The sequence below is a fragment of the Bactrocera neohumeralis genome, chromosome 4 (genome assembly GCF_024586455.1).
Source record: "Bactrocera neohumeralis isolate Rockhampton chromosome 4, APGP_CSIRO_Bneo_wtdbg2-racon-allhic-juicebox.fasta_v2, whole genome shotgun sequence".
NCBI classification, from domain to species: domain Eukaryota; kingdom Metazoa; phylum Arthropoda; class Insecta; order Diptera; family Tephritidae; genus Bactrocera; species Bactrocera neohumeralis.
Window position 1 is genome coordinate 65454995 of NC_065921.1, and position 22321 is coordinate 65477315.

Below are 22321 nucleotides of genomic sequence, written 5' to 3' on the forward strand. Positions count from 1 at the left end.
TAGGCCTTTAGGAGGCCTATTGTGAAACCACCTGAACCTATGGCGTTCTCGTTGCTAGCGCATCTTCTGTCGCGTCTTTGTATAGACTTGACGGCTCTTTGACTTTTCCCATTCTGTGTAGAAACTTTTTGAAGTATCCGTGACCGGATAACCGCTGGTTGTGTAAAAGTCGACTTCTCCAAATTTACGGTTTGCCCATGAGTTTAGGTATTTTATTAGTCTGGCCGTCCATCTGCCGTGATCCTCATTCTCCCATCTTCCTTGCCGTGTTGTTATTGTATTCTTCTTTATTTGTTCTATTGCGCTTTTGTTATTTTCGGATGTTTTCTTTAGCTCCTACAGCCTTTTCCTTTTGTATGCCAGAAGATGAGTTTGGACATTACTGCTTATAACTAATATTGCATAACCTGACTCTGTTCGGTAGGCTGATCCAACTCTGAGGTTCGGTGCATCTACCTTACGCCGATTTTCCTTTTAAAGCACATTTACCCAGATCTCAGCTCCGTATAAAAGGTCGCTGATTGTTGTCGACATTAGGAGCTTTCTCTTTTCTTCACTGCTACGTTGGGAGGTGATTTCCGCTGCCTTTCCTGCGGCGTAATGGATTTAAATAAAGTTAGTCTGGGGTCCAACCTTAGGCCTAGGTAAGTTACTGCTTTTTGTGTAGTCCGTATTTGTTAGCAGTTGTAGCTTTGTTTTTTCCGTAGCGAGCTGGAGGTTGTGTGAGTCACGCCATGCTTGCGTCCGTATCATAACCTGATACAATTTTCTTCGCGCTTCTTCTATGTCTCGTGCTGTAATTACTGCTGCAATGTCGTCCGCGTTACCAATTAAGTACAATTTGTCTGGCCTTTCGAATCTTAGTATATCGTCGTAGCTGATGTTTCACAAGACTTGGTGTAGAATGGATCCTTGTGCTACTCCCGACGTGACCGCTCTAGTTGGTACAGCAGTTTTCTGTTACTAAGGTAGTTCGTCCCATAGCACAGGGGCAGTCGGGGATTTTTTTTAATTTTTTCGAGAGCGTTGAAAGCGTTTCGGACATCTAAAGTCGGCAGCAACAATATTCTTTTGTATTTATGCCATCAGGTTGCTTTGTCCGAACACCGAGTTTCTTCATTACTATTTTATTCCCCAGTCCCCAGAGGTTGTTCTTAACGCGTAGTTCCTTCAATTTTTTCTTTTTGCTATCATCGATGACAGCTTCAGCTCCTTTTTTGCTGCTTGGTATTGCTCTGCTTCCCGGAATCCGGCTCTTCTGCGCCTGGACCTCTTGTAGGATTTGTGAAGGCGGAGGCATATGCGTCTGAGTTGGGTGATATTTTCTGTTCAACAGTAAACTGTTGCTATATATTTGCTATGGGAAGTCTTGGGCATTGACTTTTGGCAGGCTCCTGTTATATTAAGTATTGTGTGCCCGACAATTTTCTTTGCAATTTTGGGAAAGCTGCTAGATGGGTTATGATTGTCTATTGCGGAAATTAATTTTTGTTTTAGTGCTTAGTTTCGATTTGTTCCACTTTCGCTAACCGCTTGTCTATTTGTTTATATAAGTAAATATATTCTTTGTTGTGAGCACACTCAGTGACCTGGTAGACGGAAGGCAATTTTGGTATCTAATTTTGCTGAAAAGACACAACCTCCCACTGGATTATTTGGTTCGAACCCATCCGTATAGAAACTTATCCCTCCGTCCCTGTCAAAATTAACGGTAAAAAGATTGGTAAATTCAATCATTATTTTTGAGGAAAACTTATCGAGATAGTAGAAAACAAGCGGAACTAATTATATTAGTTACGAAGAAAAGTTTTATCGCATAATATCTATTGAAAAAGCATAGCTGTTTCGAATACCTTTTCAATTGGAATTCAAAAAGAAAACGCTGTTGTAACTGTTTTCCTATGATGTGACATTCAAATTAATACGTGAAAATTTTTAATACGAAATTTTTTGTATACCGTATTATTTATACATTTATTTAAGTGTTTAATCTAAATTTTATGTTTTAAAAAATGGGTAATCAACGGAGATCTACGTCTATTAGGCGAAATAATAAATTCAAAATGGAATTAGCAAAATTTTTAAAAGACAAGGACGTACCACAATGGTATCGCGCTTTCTCCACTTTTCAGCTCAACGCCGCTGATCAGCTAATGATGTCCATACGCGACGATGTTGAACAGGACACGGCACATCGTGTGCGTTATTGTCTTAGCGTATTGGGTTTACAGCCGTTGCTCGACAATAAGGACTTGAAATTAATTATGCAATTAAGCGGTGGCAACGACTTGGCCTTCTTATGGTTCCTAATGGAATCTCACTACAAGACGTCAAATGAAAATGAGTATAGTCTCAACGAACAGTTAATACTTTCGGGTATTGCACATTTGGATATGATCACAACGTTACGTGGCTTAGATGGTCTATTGCCACGTGGCCATAAATCTAAGCGTACCATAGCAAAATACAATGCTAATATAAAAGTTAATAATAAAATACCAAAGAAAATGCGTATTGTGGAAGATGGTAAGCTAATGCCATATTTTCAAAGGCTAGAACGCCCCAAGCAGATTAATGCGACGCATAACTTGAAAAGACCAGATTATAAAGTGAGATTTAGAGCATATGAAAAATATAAGGATGCAAACTATGAACCACCCAATGAAAAGAATCGTTGGTTCGCTATGTATACGTTCAAGGAAACCGTACGCATACCTTTGACTGAGCTTCGCCTGTATTTTGATGGTTTCTTTAAAGAAATCGGTACTAAAAATACAGGCGAAAAAGCAGCCATTCGTATTATTGATTCGGCGTTAAGACATTTAGATACATATAGTGAAAAAACGAATCTATGCCTACATCACCAAAAGGAACTGGAAGACCTGGAGCAGAAGAAAATAGTGCAGGAAGTGGAAAAAAGGGAAAAGTGTTTGCAAAGTTTGGATTTATTTAATAGGAAAAAGAAAGAGGTATGATCACAATCGTGTTTGTGATGAATTAATAATCTAGTTTTAAGTCTTTGGAAATCCAATATTTTTAATATTCGTTCTTCGTTTAATTGTCGACGGATTACCACGCGCCTAGTAGGACTATCTAGGCGATTTATGCCTCTTGATAACTTGCTTTTCTGTAAATACTTGAATTAGGTGATCCACCATAAAGTAACGATCTCTATCGTCTTGAGCAGATACCTTATGGATAATAGTATTGCCTCTGCCAAGGTACCAGGTTTCAATTACCTAAACCACATTGCCATCATAGAACTCTTAGAGATCTTCTAAATTCCCAGCTCCTTAACCTAACGCGAGCTCGGAGGTGGATCATTTTATTCATTATACGACGACAGCTAAGGGTCTCCTGCGTAAGCTTATCCATATTTTGTTGTTTTGAACGCCTACAATACACAGACAAGTTAAGTTTCCACAAGTGGATTTCACTAAACACTATGGTTTTTGTTAAGCCTATTAATATGGCAGTTCGCATCATTCACTTCTAGTGAGAGCTCTTACTCTAAATTCCATAAAAAAGTTTGATAGGCAGCGGCATCTATTAAAAATCGATCGACGTAGAGCTTTTATTAGAGCTTGTTTTGTATCTAAATTTTTCTTAAATGTGGCACATTTTCCGCGAACATGGCACATCAACAACGGACTCCTTTATTTAAGTAGGTAGTAGTAGTTATATCTCCAGTTAGTTTTATAATCGTTATTAACTCTTTTGTCAGTAAAGAATTTCAAATTAAACGAGCTTTATGAATGCTTTGCAGGAGAGATTAACGCGCATACACGAAGCTTTGGAGAAAGAAGTAGCTATTTATCGTTCAAAATATAAGGACAAAGTGAAGGATAACAAGGAATATTTACATATGCTAAACAATGACAATTATAGTGAATATTCGATCCGGGACGATGGTAGCTTTTGCACATTGGAACCATCCTTAAAGGAGGAGCGCATAGAGCAAATTGTACAGAGCGACGCTAACACACAGTCGCAAGGTCAGAAAAGCAAATTGCGTCTGCTGGGCGGTGGGACCGTGAAACGCGACACAGCAACAAGCTTTTTAGATATGAAAAGAAGTTCCATACTAAGCGAAACCGATAGACTATATATACAGAAATATGATTATGGACATCAAAAGACGATTTCGCCCACCGCATCGCAACTATTCTTTGAATCGCCCACTGGCAATCGACCGTATAAATTTAATTATGAAAAAATATTCAATTGTGAATATTATTTTAATAGAGACAAATTTATCAAGAAAGTATGTGCACGTATGCTCGAGGAAGATGAAAATGGAAAGATCGATCATTGTTACGATGTGCCGAATGTGGGCGAGGTGGCGCGAAAATATGCCGATACAAAATGGGATGAGCAACAGAAAACTATGCGACAATGCTATCATCGTACACGTAAAGCGATCGGCCTAACATCGATCGAAAATTTAGATGCACAACAACATTTGCTACAGACTCAGGAGTTACCCAGCGACATGCCAGCGCAAGGTTTCTACGATTGTGAGGACAAGGAATTGATGCATCGCATGCTACGCTCCGCTCTTGCGCATTTAGCTAAGAATCCCAAATATGTGTTGGCTTCTTTGCCGGATTGTCATAAGTTACCGTGTCTGCGTGAATGGATCTATCAGCGTTACGGCAAAAGATATACGTATGCGGAGCGTGTTGCCGATTTTGCGCATTCGCGTAAAATTTCAAAAGGTATTAACAATTTGCGATTAGGCGTACAAGTACCCACGACATATGATGTCGGTAAAATAGCATATCTTCATCCGAAGTCTACTTGTCATAAATACATGCAAAAGAAGGTAAGGTTAATTTTTATGCACGTTCGTCTGCCGCTTACGTCTTTTCAATGCATTTTGTAGGCGAAACGTATGCGTGCTAAGTACTTTCGACAGACTAATAAAGCTTATATGGAGAACGCACGTCTAATGTGGCTTACAATGAATGACGCTCAGTGCTCGATATCCCAGCGTGATATATTCTTCTCTTATATGCCGCAACGCATGAACGATTTGCATCACATTAATCCGTGGAACCTGCGACAAGTTAAGGATATGAAAACCCACCATGACAAAAGACAGAGAGAGCAGAAATCGAAAGCTACGGAAGGGTTCTGAAAGCACAATTTGCCTGTGTAATCTCTTTTCCGACATATTTTGTGTAGTAAATTTAATGTTAGTCTATCACTTAAGTATTTAAAAGAAATAAATTATTGTATTTAAAGCAAACGGATACAATTAATTGATAGATATCTAGAAGTGAGGGGAATGGGAAAGCTTGATCAGAGTAGGCCAATTCAAAAAACAACAGATGTGGATTTACATACAGAAGCCTCTCAAATTCATTGCTGAACAAACCGCATGAGGCTGAAAGACCAAAGAAATCAAGAAAAAACTCCTTTTGCTTATTAAAAGCGGAACAAGAACTGAAACTCTTCCAAAAGACACATACTGTGCTCTCCATGTTTTATATAGGCTTTATGACTAGCAATACATAAGTTGTCAAAAAAAGATCGTGTTTTCCCTTTGAGTTATTCCCTTCTCAATAGTAACTTCGTCTAGGTTTGATCATCTATTATACTGTACATGAGTATTAGGGGTTTTTATTTAAAGTATCTATAACTCACTCTACAAGCAGAACACGCAATGCTGGAACCTACTTGTTTCTATGTTTCTATTGGAATATCCATTCCTTACCGATTGCGGTTTTGTTATTGCGAAGAATTTTGGGAGGCAAACTTTATTAAAATAGTCATACTGAAGTTTAATCGAGATCTCATTTTTCTGCGCCGCTCTGTGAGACCCCGAAAGTGACAGAAATTCAGAATTTTAAGAATAAGTTTTTTAGACTACAACGAGATGCCTCATGATGTCTCCCATCGAACACCTGCACAGTGAGGTCCATATGCTCCCAGTTAAGAAGCATAATGAACTCCTTTACAAGCAATTTCTGCTGGGGTGCTTCGCAGAAATCATTCACAGTGGAGCTATTAACACCTTCACCGCCTCGCTCTCAGTGAATGACGTACTTGCAGTCAAATCGCCATCGATTGCAGACGAAGAGCTCGAGTTGCCGCGAGAATCGAGAGTGACACTTGCGCTGCTTCGTTCCGAATACTGCAGCAGGTTAAACTTCTACTTATCTAAGAAACAGAACTTTTTAATTATAACTGTTTCTGGTGGCGCCACCTATTGGTGGGTATATGAAATAACAAGTTTGATCTCTTGTTGACATTTCGTAAAAATTTTAAGACAATTGGATAACTACAATCGATGTTATCGAACAAAAAGTGACAGCAGCTTTTGATCATCGGTCGTAGAATGCAAAGAGCAAATATTAAATTTTGTTTTAAGCTTTGGAAAACGTTTACTGAAACATTTCAAATGATGAAAAAAGTTTATGGTGATCAGTGCCTATCCCGTAGTAATGTGCATGAGTGGTTTAAGCGATTCCAAGAAGGTCGTGAGAACCTCTGTGACGATCAGAAGTCGGTCGTCTTCAGAAGTCAAAAATAAAGACAATGCTGATTTGTTTTTACGATTCCGAGGGTATTGTACACCGAGAGTTCGTCCCACCTGGCCAAACGATTAATGCTGTGTTTTACCTTGGTGTTATGAAGCGTCTTTTGACACGCATTCATCGTGCTCGACCACAATACCGTGAGGCAGGGTCCTGGCGCCTGTTGCACGATAATGCGCCGTGTCATTGGTCGACGCTTGTCACTGATTTTTTGACAAAAAACTCCATATTAACCATTAATCACTCACCCTACTCACCTGATCTGGCACCCTGTGATTTTTACCTATTTGGAAAACTTCATTTGCCCATGAAAAGACACTGGTTTCAGGACATTTCAGCTATCCAAAAGGCGACGATCGATATTCTCAAGAGCATTCCGAAAAATGACCTTAAACACTCATTTGAAATGCTAATTGACCGGGCTAAACGCTGTATCGAAGCACAAGGAAACTACTTGGAATAAAAAAATATAACTAGAAAAATATTAATTTTTTGTTATTTTTTTTAACAGTCCTGTTTCTTTTGCGACAGACCTTGTATATCCACGTGCAATGAGTCCCCGCCTCTTTGCCTGCCCTGCTAACCTAACACATCTGAGACCCCATTCCCTATAATCCCACCACGTCGAAACAGCACGTTGCCTGAGTTTACCGTTGGATGACCTCAATAACAACTTATCTGAACCTTACCAACCTAACGGGGACTAGATAACCGTTACAACAACAAGAACAGCAACAGGTCTACGGTTAGTTCTAATGTGTCTGTATACCAAGGAAAACTTGAACTTAACTTTCGAAAAGTACCACCAGCCATCGGATTTCATTTCTTCTTCTTAATTGGCGTAGACACCGCTTACGCGATTATAGCCGAGTTAACAACAGCGCGCCAGTCGTTTCTTCTTTTCGCTGCGTGGCGCCAATTGGATATTCCAAGCGAAGCCAGGTCCTTCTCCACTTGGTCCTTCCAACGGAGTGGAGGTCTTCCTCTTCCTCTGCTTCCCCCGGCTGGTACTGCTTCGAATACTTTCAGAGCTGGAGTGTTTTCATCCATCCGGACAACATGACCTAGCCAGCGTAGCCGCTGTCTTTTAATTCGCTGAACTATGTCAAATTCGTCATATATCTCGTACAGCTAATCGTTCCATCGGATGCGATATTCGCCGTGGCCAATGCGCAAAGGACCATAAATCTTTCGCAGAATTTTTCTCTCAAAAACTCGTAACGTCGACTCATCCGTTGCTGTCATCGCCCAAGCCTCTGCACCATATAGCAGGACGGGAATTATGAGCGACTTATAGAGTTTGGTTTTTGTTCGTCGAGAGAGGACTTTACTTTTCAATTGCCTACTCAGTCCGAAGTAGCACCTGTTGGCAAGAGCAATCCTGCGTTGGATTTCCAGGCTGACATTATTAGTGGTGTTAATGCTGGTTCCTAAATAGACGAAATTATCTACAACTTCAAAGTTATGACTGTCAACAGTGACGTGATAGCCAAGTCGCGAGTGCGACGACTGTTTGTTTGATGACAGCAGATATTTCGTTTTGCCCTCGTTCACTACCAGACCCATTGAAAAAGTCGGATTTCATTTACAATGCTTAATAACCAATGAGGAAACATGCTACAATATATCACACTGTAAACCTTCTTTAATTTTCACAACATACTCAAAACTGTTCAAAACTGACGACAGTTATTGTCAAATGACAATATACAATTATTTTCTATCAAATTTTTTCGTGCGCTTTACATGGATAGATTCTTGAAAATTTTCTCTTGAAATTTATCATAATTGGTATCTAAGATTTTCTGTGCAATTTCGTTCGAAATACAAATATATCGCGGAAACAAATTATATATTTTTCTCATTGTTTTACAAAAAATTCTTTAATAAAATGTTAAGCGCTCGCAAGGACAAAAAGTTTCTATTTGAGTTTATGCATAATAGAGATGTGCCAGCTTGGTATCGTGGCACTTCGCCATTTCAAACAGAAGCTGCCGATGAGCTTGCCAACTCGATACGTGACGATGTCGCCCAGGAAACGTCTCATCGCGTACATAATTGCCTAAGTCGACTGGGCTTAATACCAGCTGTACGCGATAAGGATCTGAAAATGCTTATGAAATTGAGCGGCGGCAATGATTTGGCTTTTTTATGGTTTCTGATGGAGTTGTATTATAAAAAACCTGGTGATGAATATAGTAGTCTAAATGAACAACTAATACTTACATCTATAGCACATCTTGATATGATTACAACATTGCGGGAATTGGATAATATTTTACCGCCAGGCCACCAATCCAAACGACAATTGGAGAAACGTCGGAAGCAAAAGTTAAGAGATAAAAGTTGGCTAAGCCCACCACATAAGCTAGTAAAAAAGCATTCATCACCGTATTTTAACAAGCTAGAACGACCCGTACAATACGGTAAACCACTCGAAGTAGAACGACCTGATTTTAAGGTTAAATTCTTTCGCTATGAAGTCTATAAGGATCCAAATTATGTGCCACCAAATGAAGAAAATCGTTGGTATGCCAAACATAGTTTCAATAGAGCCAAACGTATTTCAAATAAAACGATACGTGATGTTCTCAATAATCTTTCGGATAATTTAGAATTAATACCGATTATATCTAACAGAGCTATTGAGGTCATTGATTATGCATTAAGTGGACTACATGAAGTTAAAGGCAAAGTATTGTGTAAGAAACATCAAATTGAAGAGGAGGAGGCGAAACTACGGCGTACAGAATTCATGTTAAAAAAACGGGAAAAGTGTTTTGCAAGCCTTGAATTGTTTCAAAAGAAAAAACAGGTATGAACTTACATAAAAAAACAATTAAACACATTTGAAATAGTTGAAAGGAAAACGTTCGATACTGAATACTAACATTAACTCGAAATTGATTTTTAAATAGTATATTTAATCTAGCAAAGAGAGTATAGAACCCGAATTTCTCACACAGTCGCTCAAAATTTTCAGGTAAAATTGCCTAAAACTTTTCATCGCTTTTCCTTACTACAAAACTGAATACGTTTCATTTGTTAGAGAATTTAGAAAAGGTGGTTTTATATTTTGACAGATGTCGATAGCCAATAGAGAATTATTCTTATTCGGTGCAATACTATTGTTCATAAAAAAGTCGCAAGTCGTCTACTTCGAAAGTTCGACCTTGAATGGATCGTGATGATTATTAGCGAATTCTGACAGAGCCTCGTATTATTATCCGAAAATACTACTGCTACTCGTATTATGTTGCCCGTTTTCCTTACGTTTTTCTAATGTTTCCCGATTTCAAATCATTTCAACATTTAAACTGACCTATATATTGACTCGGTTCTCGGTGCGCTTAACTCTTTCCAACGAAGCTACCGACAGAATATAAAAGAACTACTACTAACATCATTGAAAAAACAAAAACAAAGCTAATACTTGTATATTTGTATATTTCCATTCTCCAGGAACGTCTTGAAAGAATACAAAAAATGCTGGAAACCGAAGTCGAAATGTATCGTCTGCACTATCATAAAAAATTGCAATCGCACAAAGATGAACATAGCTATATACGAGTACTCGGCAAAGAGGGTTATTGTGAGCATTTAATTCAGGATGATCAGGAAGAAAATTGTAACGATATTGGACCATGTCCGAAAACACCTTCTCTATTATCGATGGCGGCTAGTCGTACCTCCAGATATACTCAACTATCAGATAGCAAATTAAACGGTTTGAGTAAAGTTGAATCGTTATTGATGAACAGAGGTCATCGTTTATCATTTGGGCAAAGAGAATCTGAACTACAACAATTTCATAACATAAGTCCAACACCTCCGTCATCGGAACGTTATTTTGTGGGTCCAACCAAAAATCAACCATATCATTTTAGTTATACGAAAATATTTCGCTACAAAGACGAGAATGATAAAAGAATATTTATTAAAGATAAATGTGTGGAAGCCATGGAAACGAAAGAGCAATGTGTCCCGAAGTTAGACGATCTAACACCTGACTTGGCGAAATTGGCAAAGAATAATGCAGATCAAACGTGGAATGAAAATCAAAAGGAATGGCGTAAAGCGAATGAAAATAATTACTTAGAGGAATCAATACATTTAGATCCGTATCCGCCGGATATGCCACGTTTACCATTCTACGATTGTGAGGATAAGACACTAATGAATGACATGTTACGCATTGCAATAGATGAGATGAGAAAAAATCCAAAATTTGTACTAGCCTCATTGCCAGATGCCCACAAATTGCCGATGCTTCGTGAATGGATCTATCAGCGCTATGGGAAGCGATATACGCATGCACAGCGCATTAAGGAATTAAATGAGTCAATAAAAATAATAAATGTATTACAGAAAATGAAATTACGCACAATGCTTCCGAAACCATATGAAATCGGCACAAAATTCTTGCAAAGCTATAAATGTCATAAATATATCGTGAAAAAGGTAAGGAACTTATTCGAACGTTGTTGGGTTGCATTTCGTGAAAACTAATCGGCATATGGGCATAAAAGGTTCATACCAACACTTAAGAAACTTATTCTAGAGTAGAAATTATTGCGCACGTGCACTACACAGATCAACATAAGCCGATCGGCTCTGCCCTTCCGAAATAGCTCTGAGTTTGAATTTAATGTCTATAATTTTATAAATCATAGGAGACATGAATTGAAATTGTTTTCATTTGTTTAATCTATCCAATTACAGGTGGGCATAGCACGCCGACAATTCTATGATCGTGTCAATTCGGATCTATTGAAGCGAGCTCGCTACTTCTGGTTTGCGATGCGTATTCCGCTATGTGCCTTACCAACACGTGCTACATTTTTTGCTTATTTACCAGCAAGAAGAGTTGATAACTATCTGTTTAAGCCCTGGAAACTAGCCGAACGTATGGACGCTAAGGCCGAATGGGATAAAAAGCGTTTCATGGAGAAAGCGGAAAAATAAATTTATGTAGAAATAATATTAATTATCCCAAGAATGTATGAAAAATTATGTATATATACATATAATTAATTTGACGAAAAACAAGTTGTTGTGAATATGAAATTGTTAGGGCAAACATTTTTACGTATTTGACTGTCAAATGGAAAGGTGTCCAATAATTTCGGTTTATTTTTTTTAATGAAATTGATATAATATGGTTGAGTTTTTATAGAGTAAACGATTACGAATTTGACAGAAATCATGAATGTAACACTAACTGAAATTCAAGTATTCATCGTACTTCTAAATTTAAGCTTAATTTTAGTCTCCTCAATTTCACAATTTTTTTTTATTTGTTACTATTCTTCTCTCTCTTTGGCCACCGTGAGTCGGTCTGGGCCGAGAACACAAAACATCGCCAGTTGACTCTATTCCTTGCGAGATCACGCCAGTGCATCCTAAAGTGCAGACAGGTTCCTATGTTCTTGATCCTTCCATTGGAGGCGTGGGCACCGTTGCTTCCTTTCCTCCCTCATGGATTTCGTATCGAAGGAGCATGGTGTTCCATGCGTATGACATGGCCTAACCAGTGCATTCGTATAATTTTTATGAGTACGCGAACAGCTCCAAAATATTTTGAAATTTTGTTCGTCGATGGAGTGATCTGCTGCTCAAATGCTTACCGTTCCCAAAATAGCACGTGTTTTTATGCGGATGAGAGGATGGAAAATGTCTTCCGCACCATCAGTGTTGCCGGCGCAGCAACGGAATGTGTCACCTATTAGTCACTAAAAAAGAGGGGGACCTCTTTAGAACCGTCACCCACCACATTTGCATTACTTCAGGGTGGCGTTCCATTTTTCTTATTGAGAGATTTACATCTGTGCACCTGTGTCCAGGTCCCGCTTTTGCTGCATAGCAAAATTGCTGCGAATTTCTGGATAATCCCCCAGTTTGCTTTACTCACCAGCATGACGCTGATTAAATTGCCCGCGTGTATTGGACCAAGGTCTTCTATTACGGCGGTGCGTTCTCATTGCCATCGGACACATTAAAAAATGTGTGTTCAGCGTCGTTTTTGTCGACTTGTTGTATGGGCATGACGTCTCTTCAACTTTTCCCTTTCTGTGGAGGTACTTTTTGAAGTATCTGTAACCGGATAACAGCAGGGTTGTGTAGAAGTCGATTTCTCTAAATTTACGATTTGTCTATAAGTTTAGGTCTTTATTAGTCTGGCCGTTCATCTGGCGCGACTTTCGGGAGACCTTCGTTGTAATATTGTTATTGTATCTTTCTTTATTTGTTCCATTGCGCTCTTGTTATTTTCTTTAGCTCCCACAGTTTTCGAGGGTGTGTGCTTATTTGTTAGCAGACGCAACTCTGCTTTTCCGCAGCGAGTTGGAGGTTGTGTGAGTCGAACCATGCTAGCGTCCGTTCATGACTTGATTATTCTCCTTTTTTGTGTCTCGTGCTCTAATTACTGCTGCAATGTCGTCCGTGTGGCCAATTAAGTACGTTTCGTCTGCCATTTGAAGTTTTAGTATAGCGTCGTAGCTGATGTTGCACAAGCCTGGCTTAGAATGGATTCTTGTGCTGCTCTTGCAATCTGCCGTGATCCCTCTCTAATTTCTCCGCACCACAGCAGCCGGGGACTTTAATGCTTTTTTCGAGAGCGTCGATCATATCCACCTATCTAGCGGTGTAGAGAGCGTTTCGGACATCTAAAGTCGCCAACAACATGCTGTTCTGCACTTGAACTCCATGCCTAGATTGTTGGTGGAACTTAGGCTGGTTTTACAATAGGCAAAGCCCTTCACATTTTCAAATTTATAGCTGGCAAGACTGACCTAGTTCCCAAGACGAATTTCGCAGTGATACCAAAATTAGACCATTATTTTACTCACCACAGCGAAAAATAATTATACCAAATTCATATACTTCAATACCAACACTATTTCAGAGGAAAAGTGCTCAATCAATTTCTGTGCATTTCAAATTAGTTGTCTATTTTTCGAGAATTTTTTTTTTGATTGGAAAATTAAAATTTTCAGCTGCTTAAGCCAAATTTATAAAGTGTAATATTTAAAATTGTTTAGTTTTTTTTATTTGGGGAATTATCAAAATTCTTGTATAACAATGTTTTTACAAAACTACGCTAAACCCACCACCAACTGGGTGGCACGAGACATGCAACGTCAACGCGAGTTCGTCGACAAATATATGCGTTCGATAGATGTACCAGACTGGTATCGTGGCTTATCGTCATTTCAATATCGTGCGGCCAGAAATTTACTTTATGCCATTCGTGACGACCTCGAGCAGGACACTTCGCATCGTGTGCGTGACATCTTGAATACGATCGGTTTACGCCCACCGATATCGAAAAAGAATGTACGATTTATCATGAAATTGAGTCGTGGAAATGATTTGGCCTTTCTGTGGTTTCTAAAAGATTTACATTACACAACGGGGGAACCGGGTTACAATACGAATGAACAGTTGATTTTATCATGTATAGCTTATTTGGATTTAATTTTTACCATACGCGGACTAGATAATCTATTACCGGCCGGACAACCACCAAAAAAGACACCACCCAAACGTAAAATGAGTAAAATTGTAATCGAACGAATGTCTAGACGGAAAACGGAATACAGCAAGTTATTACCACGTACATTACCTAAACAAACTGGCTCCTTCAACAAGCAATACAAGTTGCCATATCTCGAGCGTCAACGACGTCCACGTCCATTTGGTAAATCGCTTACAGCACATCCACCCGAAAATGTATTACAACTGAAATTTTTGGAAGTCTTCAAAGATCCAAATTACGTTATACCAAATGAGTCCAGTCGTTGGTTTTCCAATTACGAACCCAATGAAGGCCGTAAAACTGCGAATAGTCTGGTTAATCAAAGTTTGGATGAAATTTTCAAAGCAAATTTAGTCAAAATTCCCAGTCAAGTCTTTGAGGCACAATTATTTAAGAGCCTAAGATTATCGGGTACGTCATTGAGAAAAAATAGTCGAAATGAATTAGGCAGAAATATTTTATGTGAACATCATAAAGTCATGCAAGAGATGGAGAAGAGTCTAGAGCTCGAGTTACGTGTGATAGCGCTCGAGAAGTGTCGAAAGTATTTTGATTTGGATATACCAAAGAAAGAGGTTAGTGGTCATTTGACGGAAATGGCATTTAAAAGAGTATAGAAGCTTAAGAGAGTCATAGAACTGTTTTTATGCATTGTCCTTTAAATTAGATATCTAATGAGATGTGACAGATTGTGTTTCAAATGCCTGTAAAAGATTTAAGAAGAACTGCGATCTCTCATGAACTCGATTTTTTTTCTCTCCACAGAAACGCGTCGCTCGCCTGCGCAAACAGATTGAGAACGATGTAAATCTGCATTTGTTGCGATTCCGGCAATTGGCTGACAAATCACGAAGTCAACTGCTTTTATGGGGCAAGAATGACCTGCAAGTTTGCAACTTAAGCAATGATGCGAGGAGTAATATGGAAAAGGAATCATGCAGTTTATGCATGAACCAAAGGCTGCAATGTCAATCAACACAAACACAAAGCGAGTGTCATTTTGGACTCAAACCGAAGATTTGCAACAGTACACGGAGAAAAACGTTAAGTGTGAAGAGTGAACATAAACTACGTGCACAAAATTTAGTTAACAACACTGAACCAGAAATAATTGGGGATTGCTTACGCAAAAACCATTTGAAAAATCACAAAATGCATAGTAGAAAGTCTCCACTGATGAAGGCACATAACGCGTGCAAACCGAAAGTTTATAACTGTGATAGTAACTACGATTACATGCAAAACTACGACTATGGGCACTCAGACACAAGTAGTGAAACTAAAGCATTCTTTAATGCACCGCACAAGCATACTCCATTCAAATTCGATTATCAAAAGATTTTTGATATACCTTTCGAACAGGAAGATGATATAAATATAAAGAAAACATGTGTAGCGGCAATTAGAAGTGAGGAGCGTTTAAGCAATCACCATGCTGAATCTAGAGAAAATATAGATGAGGCAATTAAAAACTGTACCATGAAGGCAATGGAAAACACTTTTCAAAAAAGCCGTATAAATGTTGAATATGACACCGAACCATTATTGCCAAGTGCGAAAGCAAATACGTATTATGATCCGAATAATAAAGCATTAATGCATCAAATGTTGAAGGAGGGAATTGAAAGATTGGCTAAGGATACTAGATATGTCTTAGCAGCACTACCCGATGCACATAAATTACCAATTTTACGGTATTGGATATATCAACGCTATGGCAAAATCTATACCCAGAAGGAATTGTTCGAAATTTTCAAATCATCGACGCTACTCTTTCGTGCGCTTCTTCAAATTCAGATACACGAAGCATTACCATCACCAACGGATCTTGGGCGGGCAGTATTTATTGATTATAGTTGTCATAATTATCTAATGAAAAAGGTGCGTATAAAAATCACTGTATGTATTTACGAACATAAGTAAACGAGGTTTGTTAGAAAGTGTTTTGAAATTTCGTGGATTATTTGAATTTATTCTATTTTCTATGGCCAAAGAAGCAAAACCTTAATAATGAGTTGTAATTATCTATTAGTTTCCAAGATATTATGATAGCAGGGCAATTTAGTCCAAGAAAAAGTTAAAGATCACAAATTTGTAAGGACAAATTAGAAAAATTTCTCGAAAATATTAAATGAACATTAGATTTAGACACTTAAAACTTTTGTTAGCATAATGTTATATTTTTTACAAAAACCCATGGAATAACAAACCTCGTAAACATAACATTTTAGAATTGTTTTTATATTTTCTGTTTTTCAGTGCGATCGCATAAAGGACTTGTTTTATAAACGTGTAGACAAGGCAATTTTGGCACAGTCTCGTCACCTCTACATAGCCATGACACCATATGTATACGCTGGACGATCACCAAATAAAACAATTTTCGCTTATTTACCCTCACGACCCAATGACATACAGCACTTTCGGGTGTGGAGCCCACGCGACTGTAAACCAAAATGGGCAAAACATAATAGACTTCCTGGACAATAACCGAAAGAATTCAGAAGTGCTAACTGTATTTAGTAATTGGTGATGCCACAATGAAAGAAATTTCTTCAACTTTTATGACAATTTAGATAACAGTCAATTAGATGTTAAAGGACTGCAACCGCTTTGAAAAAATTGGATGGAGAAGCCAAGTTTTTTAATGCATTTGCAGTACTGAACCTCTGTAATTTGTTGACCAAGCTGTATTTTAAATTTTTTGGGTTTTGCGAAAAACCTTTATTGATATTTCATTTGTATGAGATAACTTTGTAATTATTGATTTATTGCAAAATTTATTGTAATTCAATCGAAATTTTTATTTTGATAAACAATTGGTTATGAGGTGTGAAAATTTGATAAATAAATTTACTGAAATATTATGTTAAATATTGCTCTTTAAGATTTCGTTAAAAATATGTACACAACTAAGTACTTAATATACAATTACTGTAGTTTTTGTGTGAAAATTCAAAAAAATTCCCAAAATCTTACAAAGAGCCATAACTAACACTAAATTAAGATATAGAACTGTATTTTGGCACAGGGGATCGCAGTAGCAAGGGGCACCTTTGAGTTAAAGATTTTGAAACAATGGGCGTGGTCCCGCCCTATAATTGCCCTAATGTACATATTTCCTAAACCACTTACGGTACAACAACCAAATTCGCTCAGCACAAATCCTTTGAGGTACCCTACCCACTGCGAAAACAGTTGAAATCGGAACATAACCCCGTTCACTCTCCATATAACGGTACTGTTAAAAACTACGCCAGAAACAAAAAATTTTACTCCCGTGATGGTATGAGAGGCTTGTATAAGAGCCAGTGTAAAAATTAAAAAAAAATTAGGTAAAGTCATACAAGTATATCTCGGAGCCCGTTCGACCGATTTCACATACCATATTTGGTACGTCACATTTTTCTCACATTCTTGTGTCGCACGGAGAACATAATTTAAAATTTCATTTGATTCTTTCACTTTCCAGTGCACAAGTCAAGAAGCATTTAATATAACGGGATAAAACTTTGTACGATTAATTCCTTTAAAGTATGCCGCTTTATGATCAAAAATTGTTCAAATCCAACTAAAACTGTGCAAGCCCCTAGGTACCGAATACTTGGACCCCAGTACCAACAGTTGACTTTTTACCGCAAATATCGGTCAACGTGTAAGATATATAATTGAAATTCAGGGATAGGTCTTTCCTGACAACAGTATGTCTGCGTTTCAATGCTTCTCTTAGCTCCCATATTACCTAACACAAAGTTTTCCCAACTTCCGGATGACTTTGTACCGCTTGTATCAGCCATTATGTCAGTTGTCTCAATGAAAATGAGAAAATGGATAAAAACGGGTGAAAACTTGACCTAGCCCTTATTTAACTTACACCAGGATTTTCGAACATCCGGTTGACTTTACTCCATATGATTGGTGATTGTACGTATGTGAGATACCTTGATGAAACACAGGGAATTTCTTTTTAGTATGTGGTATTGAGAAAAATAGACAAAATCGGGTCGATACTACTTCAACTTCTTTATATTCCTATTTTCCTAATAAACCTTATGAAGCATAAGTCGGTGAGTGTGTGTGTTGTATATTTAAAAAAATCCTTAAAAATCTGTTTTAAAGTACACCTGAGCAATGTCCAAATTAATGCAATCAGTTCGTCCCTTACTATATATCTAAAACACCCCATATAATGATTTCCGTTTTTTCACCTGACTTTAAACTGTTCAAGTTGGTCAAAAAGTAATACTTTAATAAAATTAAATGGCCAAGTTTTTACGCTGAATTAGAATGGAATTGGTCTAAACCTCATATCCCGAATATAAATAATTTCGATCCTTTTGAGTATAAAATGTTCGATTGCACACAAATTTAACCCTTCCTTACTTGTTTTCTTTTCAGCTGATGCATGCATAAATATGTCGAGTAAGAAGAAGTTTTTTTTATGAGAGGCGCAATCTAGAGGCGATCTATTTCCAATATATTCCACATTCACTTAACACATTGCATTCGTTGTATGTTACTACACAATTATTTAATATAAATTATTTAAATAAAATATGAAACACTAATTAACTTTACTGTGAGACAATTTTCTCAAAGTCTAAATAAAATTAAATTCACTTTTTCACTTCGGTCTTAACAGCTTAGAACCGTTACGCGTAAAGTGCTGCCACGCACAAATATCAGGAAATGAGAACAATTGGCAATAATTCACAATAACGTGTTCAAAAGATTATTGACGTTGCAATTTAAAAATTGAGGAAAAGCTAAATTTTAATACTAAAACACTTAATAAAATGTTAGTTTACCACTCTACAGTACAAGTACTATGCTTAGAAATGTATGACAAATATTTTTGATAGAAATAGATAAAGTAAAACAAATTTTGTGATGAAAATATTATTATGTTAAAAAACGCTCTGTGCTTAACCCTTATGTGTGCATTTCGAAAAAGTGTCTATAAACCTCAATAATTTTACTCGAAATACTTATTTTTTTTTTTGTAAAGAAAAAATTGGATTGTCAATCATATTTTGAATAGATTTTTAGTTCTTTCAGAATTTTTATCATTGTCGAAAATAACCTTTCCCTAAATTTGTGTGCGCTGTTAGATATTCTAATTTTCGCAATTTATCAAATTTATGTACATAAATGCAGTATTTCTTGATTATTGTATTGTAAATTGATTTTTCATTGTTAAAGAAATTATTTTGTAAAAATAAATTAAATTAAATTGTGTGCAATATGTTCTCTGGTGCAAAACGTGCTACCAGATTGGAAGCGCATACGACAAGACGCAATCAGCGAATTATCGAGGACTTTGTCAAGAATGAAGATGTGCCACATTGGTATCGCGGTTTGTCTTCCTTTCAAATTGAGGCCGCACACCAATTGCATTATGCTATACGCGATGACCTTGAACAGGGTACAACACATCGCGTATGGAACTTATTAAATCATATTGGCTTACGACCGAGCATCAGTGGTACTAACATACGTTTCCTCATGTTCATGAGCGGCGGCAATGATTTGGCATTTTTATGGTTCATTAAAGAATTATTCTACAAAACCGATGGACCAGATTACAATCTAAATGAACAATTAATTCTATCAAGCATTGCTAATCTGGACACATTATTCACGCTACGCGGCCTAGATAGCATACTGCCGCCTGAACAGCCGACAAAAGAAGAAATTCGACGCATTGCGAAGAAGAAAATCGCCAAACAGAAATTAAAATTCCAAAACGAGACTGGAACCGAAAACGAAAAAACGACCATCAATAGCATGCGAGTTAAGTATAAGTTGCCATACTTTGATGAATTGGTGCGGCCGCGACTTTATGAGCATCCGCTAACCTCATTTCCGCCTACCTATCGCACCAAATTAATGTTTGAAGATGTACTTCGGGACTCGCATTACGTCATACCGAATGAGAGCAATCGCTGGTTTGCCGATTATCAATTGCACCCCGGCAAGAAGACGGGTGTGGAAATGCTAACCGACAAAATGCAGCAAATATTCAAAACCAAATTACCAAGGCAATCGGTTATGATAAAAAACGTATTTAAAAAACAGTTGCTTCATATTTTAAATCCAGAAGTATATTTGCACGAGGATATGCAGAAAAAGAACTTATGCTTACATCATCAAACATTGGAGGAAATGGAGAGAAATCTCGAAAATGAATTACGTTGGCGAGCACAAGAAAAATGCTTGAAATATTTCGATACGGAAACACCCAAGCGGGAGGTGAGTATATACATGCACTCAGTGATATTGGAAATTTGGTTAGTTCAAATCACGGATATTATTTTCTCTTCAATTTTAAGGCCCAATTGAGGGGAATATATTGTGATTTTTGTATTAGAATGATATTGTTACAAAAATCACTCGAAAATTATATTTTTTTTATCAAAACTATAATTATTTTATTAATTCTTTTTCGTATTTTTTTTTTATTCAGGAGCGTATTGAACGTATCCGTAGACAGATTGAAGAGGACGTTAATGAGCTTATGACGCAATTCAAGCGATTAGCTAGTCGCACTCGTAGTCACATGCAGATTATTTCGCAAGATGAGATTCGAGTTTGTGACTCAAAGGAATTTAACACCGCGGAACGTTTGTGCGGTGGCGCACAAAGCAAATGGACTGATTTGACATGCCACAGTGAAACTTGCCTAACACAGCGAGATTTCGGTTGCGTACACGAGCATAAAGCAACTTCTACGAAGAGTAACGACAGTCTGCCGAGCTCTTCAGAAACGGGTACAAACTGGGTTGAAGAAAAGATTGGCGACTGTTTGACTGTAACTGCGGAGGCCAAAGCGAAATGCTGTAGGGAATGCAAAACAAAGCCATCAAAGTTTAAGCGCAAACGTGCAAACCCATATGCGACGAAGAAACAAAGTGTGCGCGATATTTTACATAAGATGCCTTGCGATTGTGGTTACAAATATGTGAAAAACTACGATTATGGGCATTCCGAGCAGGCAAAACATGAAACGGAATCGTATTTCAAAGCACCCGATGAAAATCAACCGTACATGTTCGACTATCCCAAAGTGTTCGCACACAAGGAACGTGAAAGTACGCGTCTTAATGTGCAGAAAGAATTCTTAAAAATCATAAACAGCGATTTAAATTTAGATAAGAATGATCCGAATGCGCCAAAAAATCTAGATGAAGCTGTGAAAGCTTACGCAAAGAAAGCATTCAAAGAAGGCGTGGCTGCTAAAAATATTGAAATGGCTGCAGAGGAAGAGCTAGAGAAAAATCGACGCAGATATCCTTTTTTGGATGTGGAAATGGATTACTATGATCCGGAAGATAGGAAATTAATGCAGAGTATGCTGAAAAATGCGCTCGATTACTTGGCTAAAAATCCAAAGTATGTCTTAGCCTCAATGCCTGACGCACATAAACTGCCATCCTTACTTTCGTGGATGGAGACACGCTACGGTAAAACGTATACGCGGGAGCAGCTGGTCAAAATGCATATAAAAACACGTCCAACATTCCGCGCTTTGAAACAGATGACCGCAGACGTGCTGATGCCCTCAGCCCGAAGTTTGGGCAATGCCATTTATGTGAATTACAATTGCAGAGATTACCTCATGAAAAAGGTTAGTTAGAGGTAATATGAGTGCTCAAATCTTTGTATTAAAGCAATTTTCTTTTAGACCGAAATTTTGCGCAATGAATATTACAGAAGATTGAACGCATCTATTATGGATCAATCACGTACCTTTTACTTGGCAATTAAGCCTCATATATGCAATCATCCTAGGGACACTTTCTTCGCCTATATGCCGTCGCGTGAAGCGGACATACAACACTTTCGTATTTGGCGTAATCACGAGCATATGCCCGCGAAGGATGAGTTCTTCAAACGGAAATGTCGTGCTATGAAGTTGGCCAACCGATTCTACTGAGTCTCAATAACGGCGTTCCGGGTTTTTGTTTAGGTTGTAATGTTATAAGCGTAAAATATGTTTAGACTACATTTCTGTATTTACAATATTTAGAAGAAAATTGTTTAATGCAGAAGGGTGTAGAAATTTTGCAAAAAAATTTTGTTATCAAATTGGTGTATTTTTGTAAGCAAAATTGTCTGCAAATATTTCATATTAACCACTTAAACTTCTAAATTCATACAATGTAAAATACACAAAATGTTAGCACAATAAAAAATTGTGTCAAAAGAAATTTTGTAGTTTTTTTTTAATAGTTTGGTTTTT

The 22321-nt window shown here is 37.6% G+C and overlaps 3 protein-coding genes across 3 annotated transcripts; all 3 read left to right on the forward strand.

The window, feature by feature from the left end:
* Positions 1 to 1978: 1978 nt before the first annotated feature.
* On the forward strand, positions 1979 to 5184 carry LOC126755375 (uncharacterized). Its single transcript, XM_050467903.1, has 3 exons — positions 1979 to 2969; positions 3767 to 4825; positions 4886 to 5184. The coding sequence occupies exons 1-3, from the start codon at positions 2013 to 2015 to the stop codon at positions 5138 to 5140; spliced, it is 2271 nt and encodes a 756-aa protein (XP_050323860.1). The 5' UTR covers positions 1979 to 2012; the 3' UTR covers positions 5141 to 5184.
* Positions 5185 to 8373: 3189 nt separating this feature from the next.
* LOC126756191 (uncharacterized) lies at positions 8374 to 11533 on the forward strand. Its single transcript, XM_050469050.1, has 3 exons — positions 8374 to 9357; positions 10005 to 11003; positions 11265 to 11533. Exons 1-3 carry the CDS (start codon positions 8434 to 8436, stop codon positions 11505 to 11507), a joined length of 2166 nt encoding a protein of 721 aa, XP_050325007.1. The 5' UTR covers positions 8374 to 8433; the 3' UTR covers positions 11508 to 11533.
* Positions 11534 to 13565: 2032 nt separating this feature from the next.
* On the forward strand, positions 13566 to 22061 carry LOC126755830 (uncharacterized). Its single transcript, XM_050468550.1, has 6 exons — positions 13566 to 14654; positions 14845 to 15960; positions 16339 to 16557; positions 19330 to 20331; positions 20546 to 21706; positions 21764 to 22061. The coding sequence occupies exons 1-6, from the start codon at positions 13623 to 13625 to the stop codon at positions 22013 to 22015; spliced, it is 4782 nt and encodes a 1593-aa protein (XP_050324507.1). The 5' UTR covers positions 13566 to 13622; the 3' UTR covers positions 22016 to 22061.
* Positions 22062 to 22321: the final 260 nt, after the last annotated feature.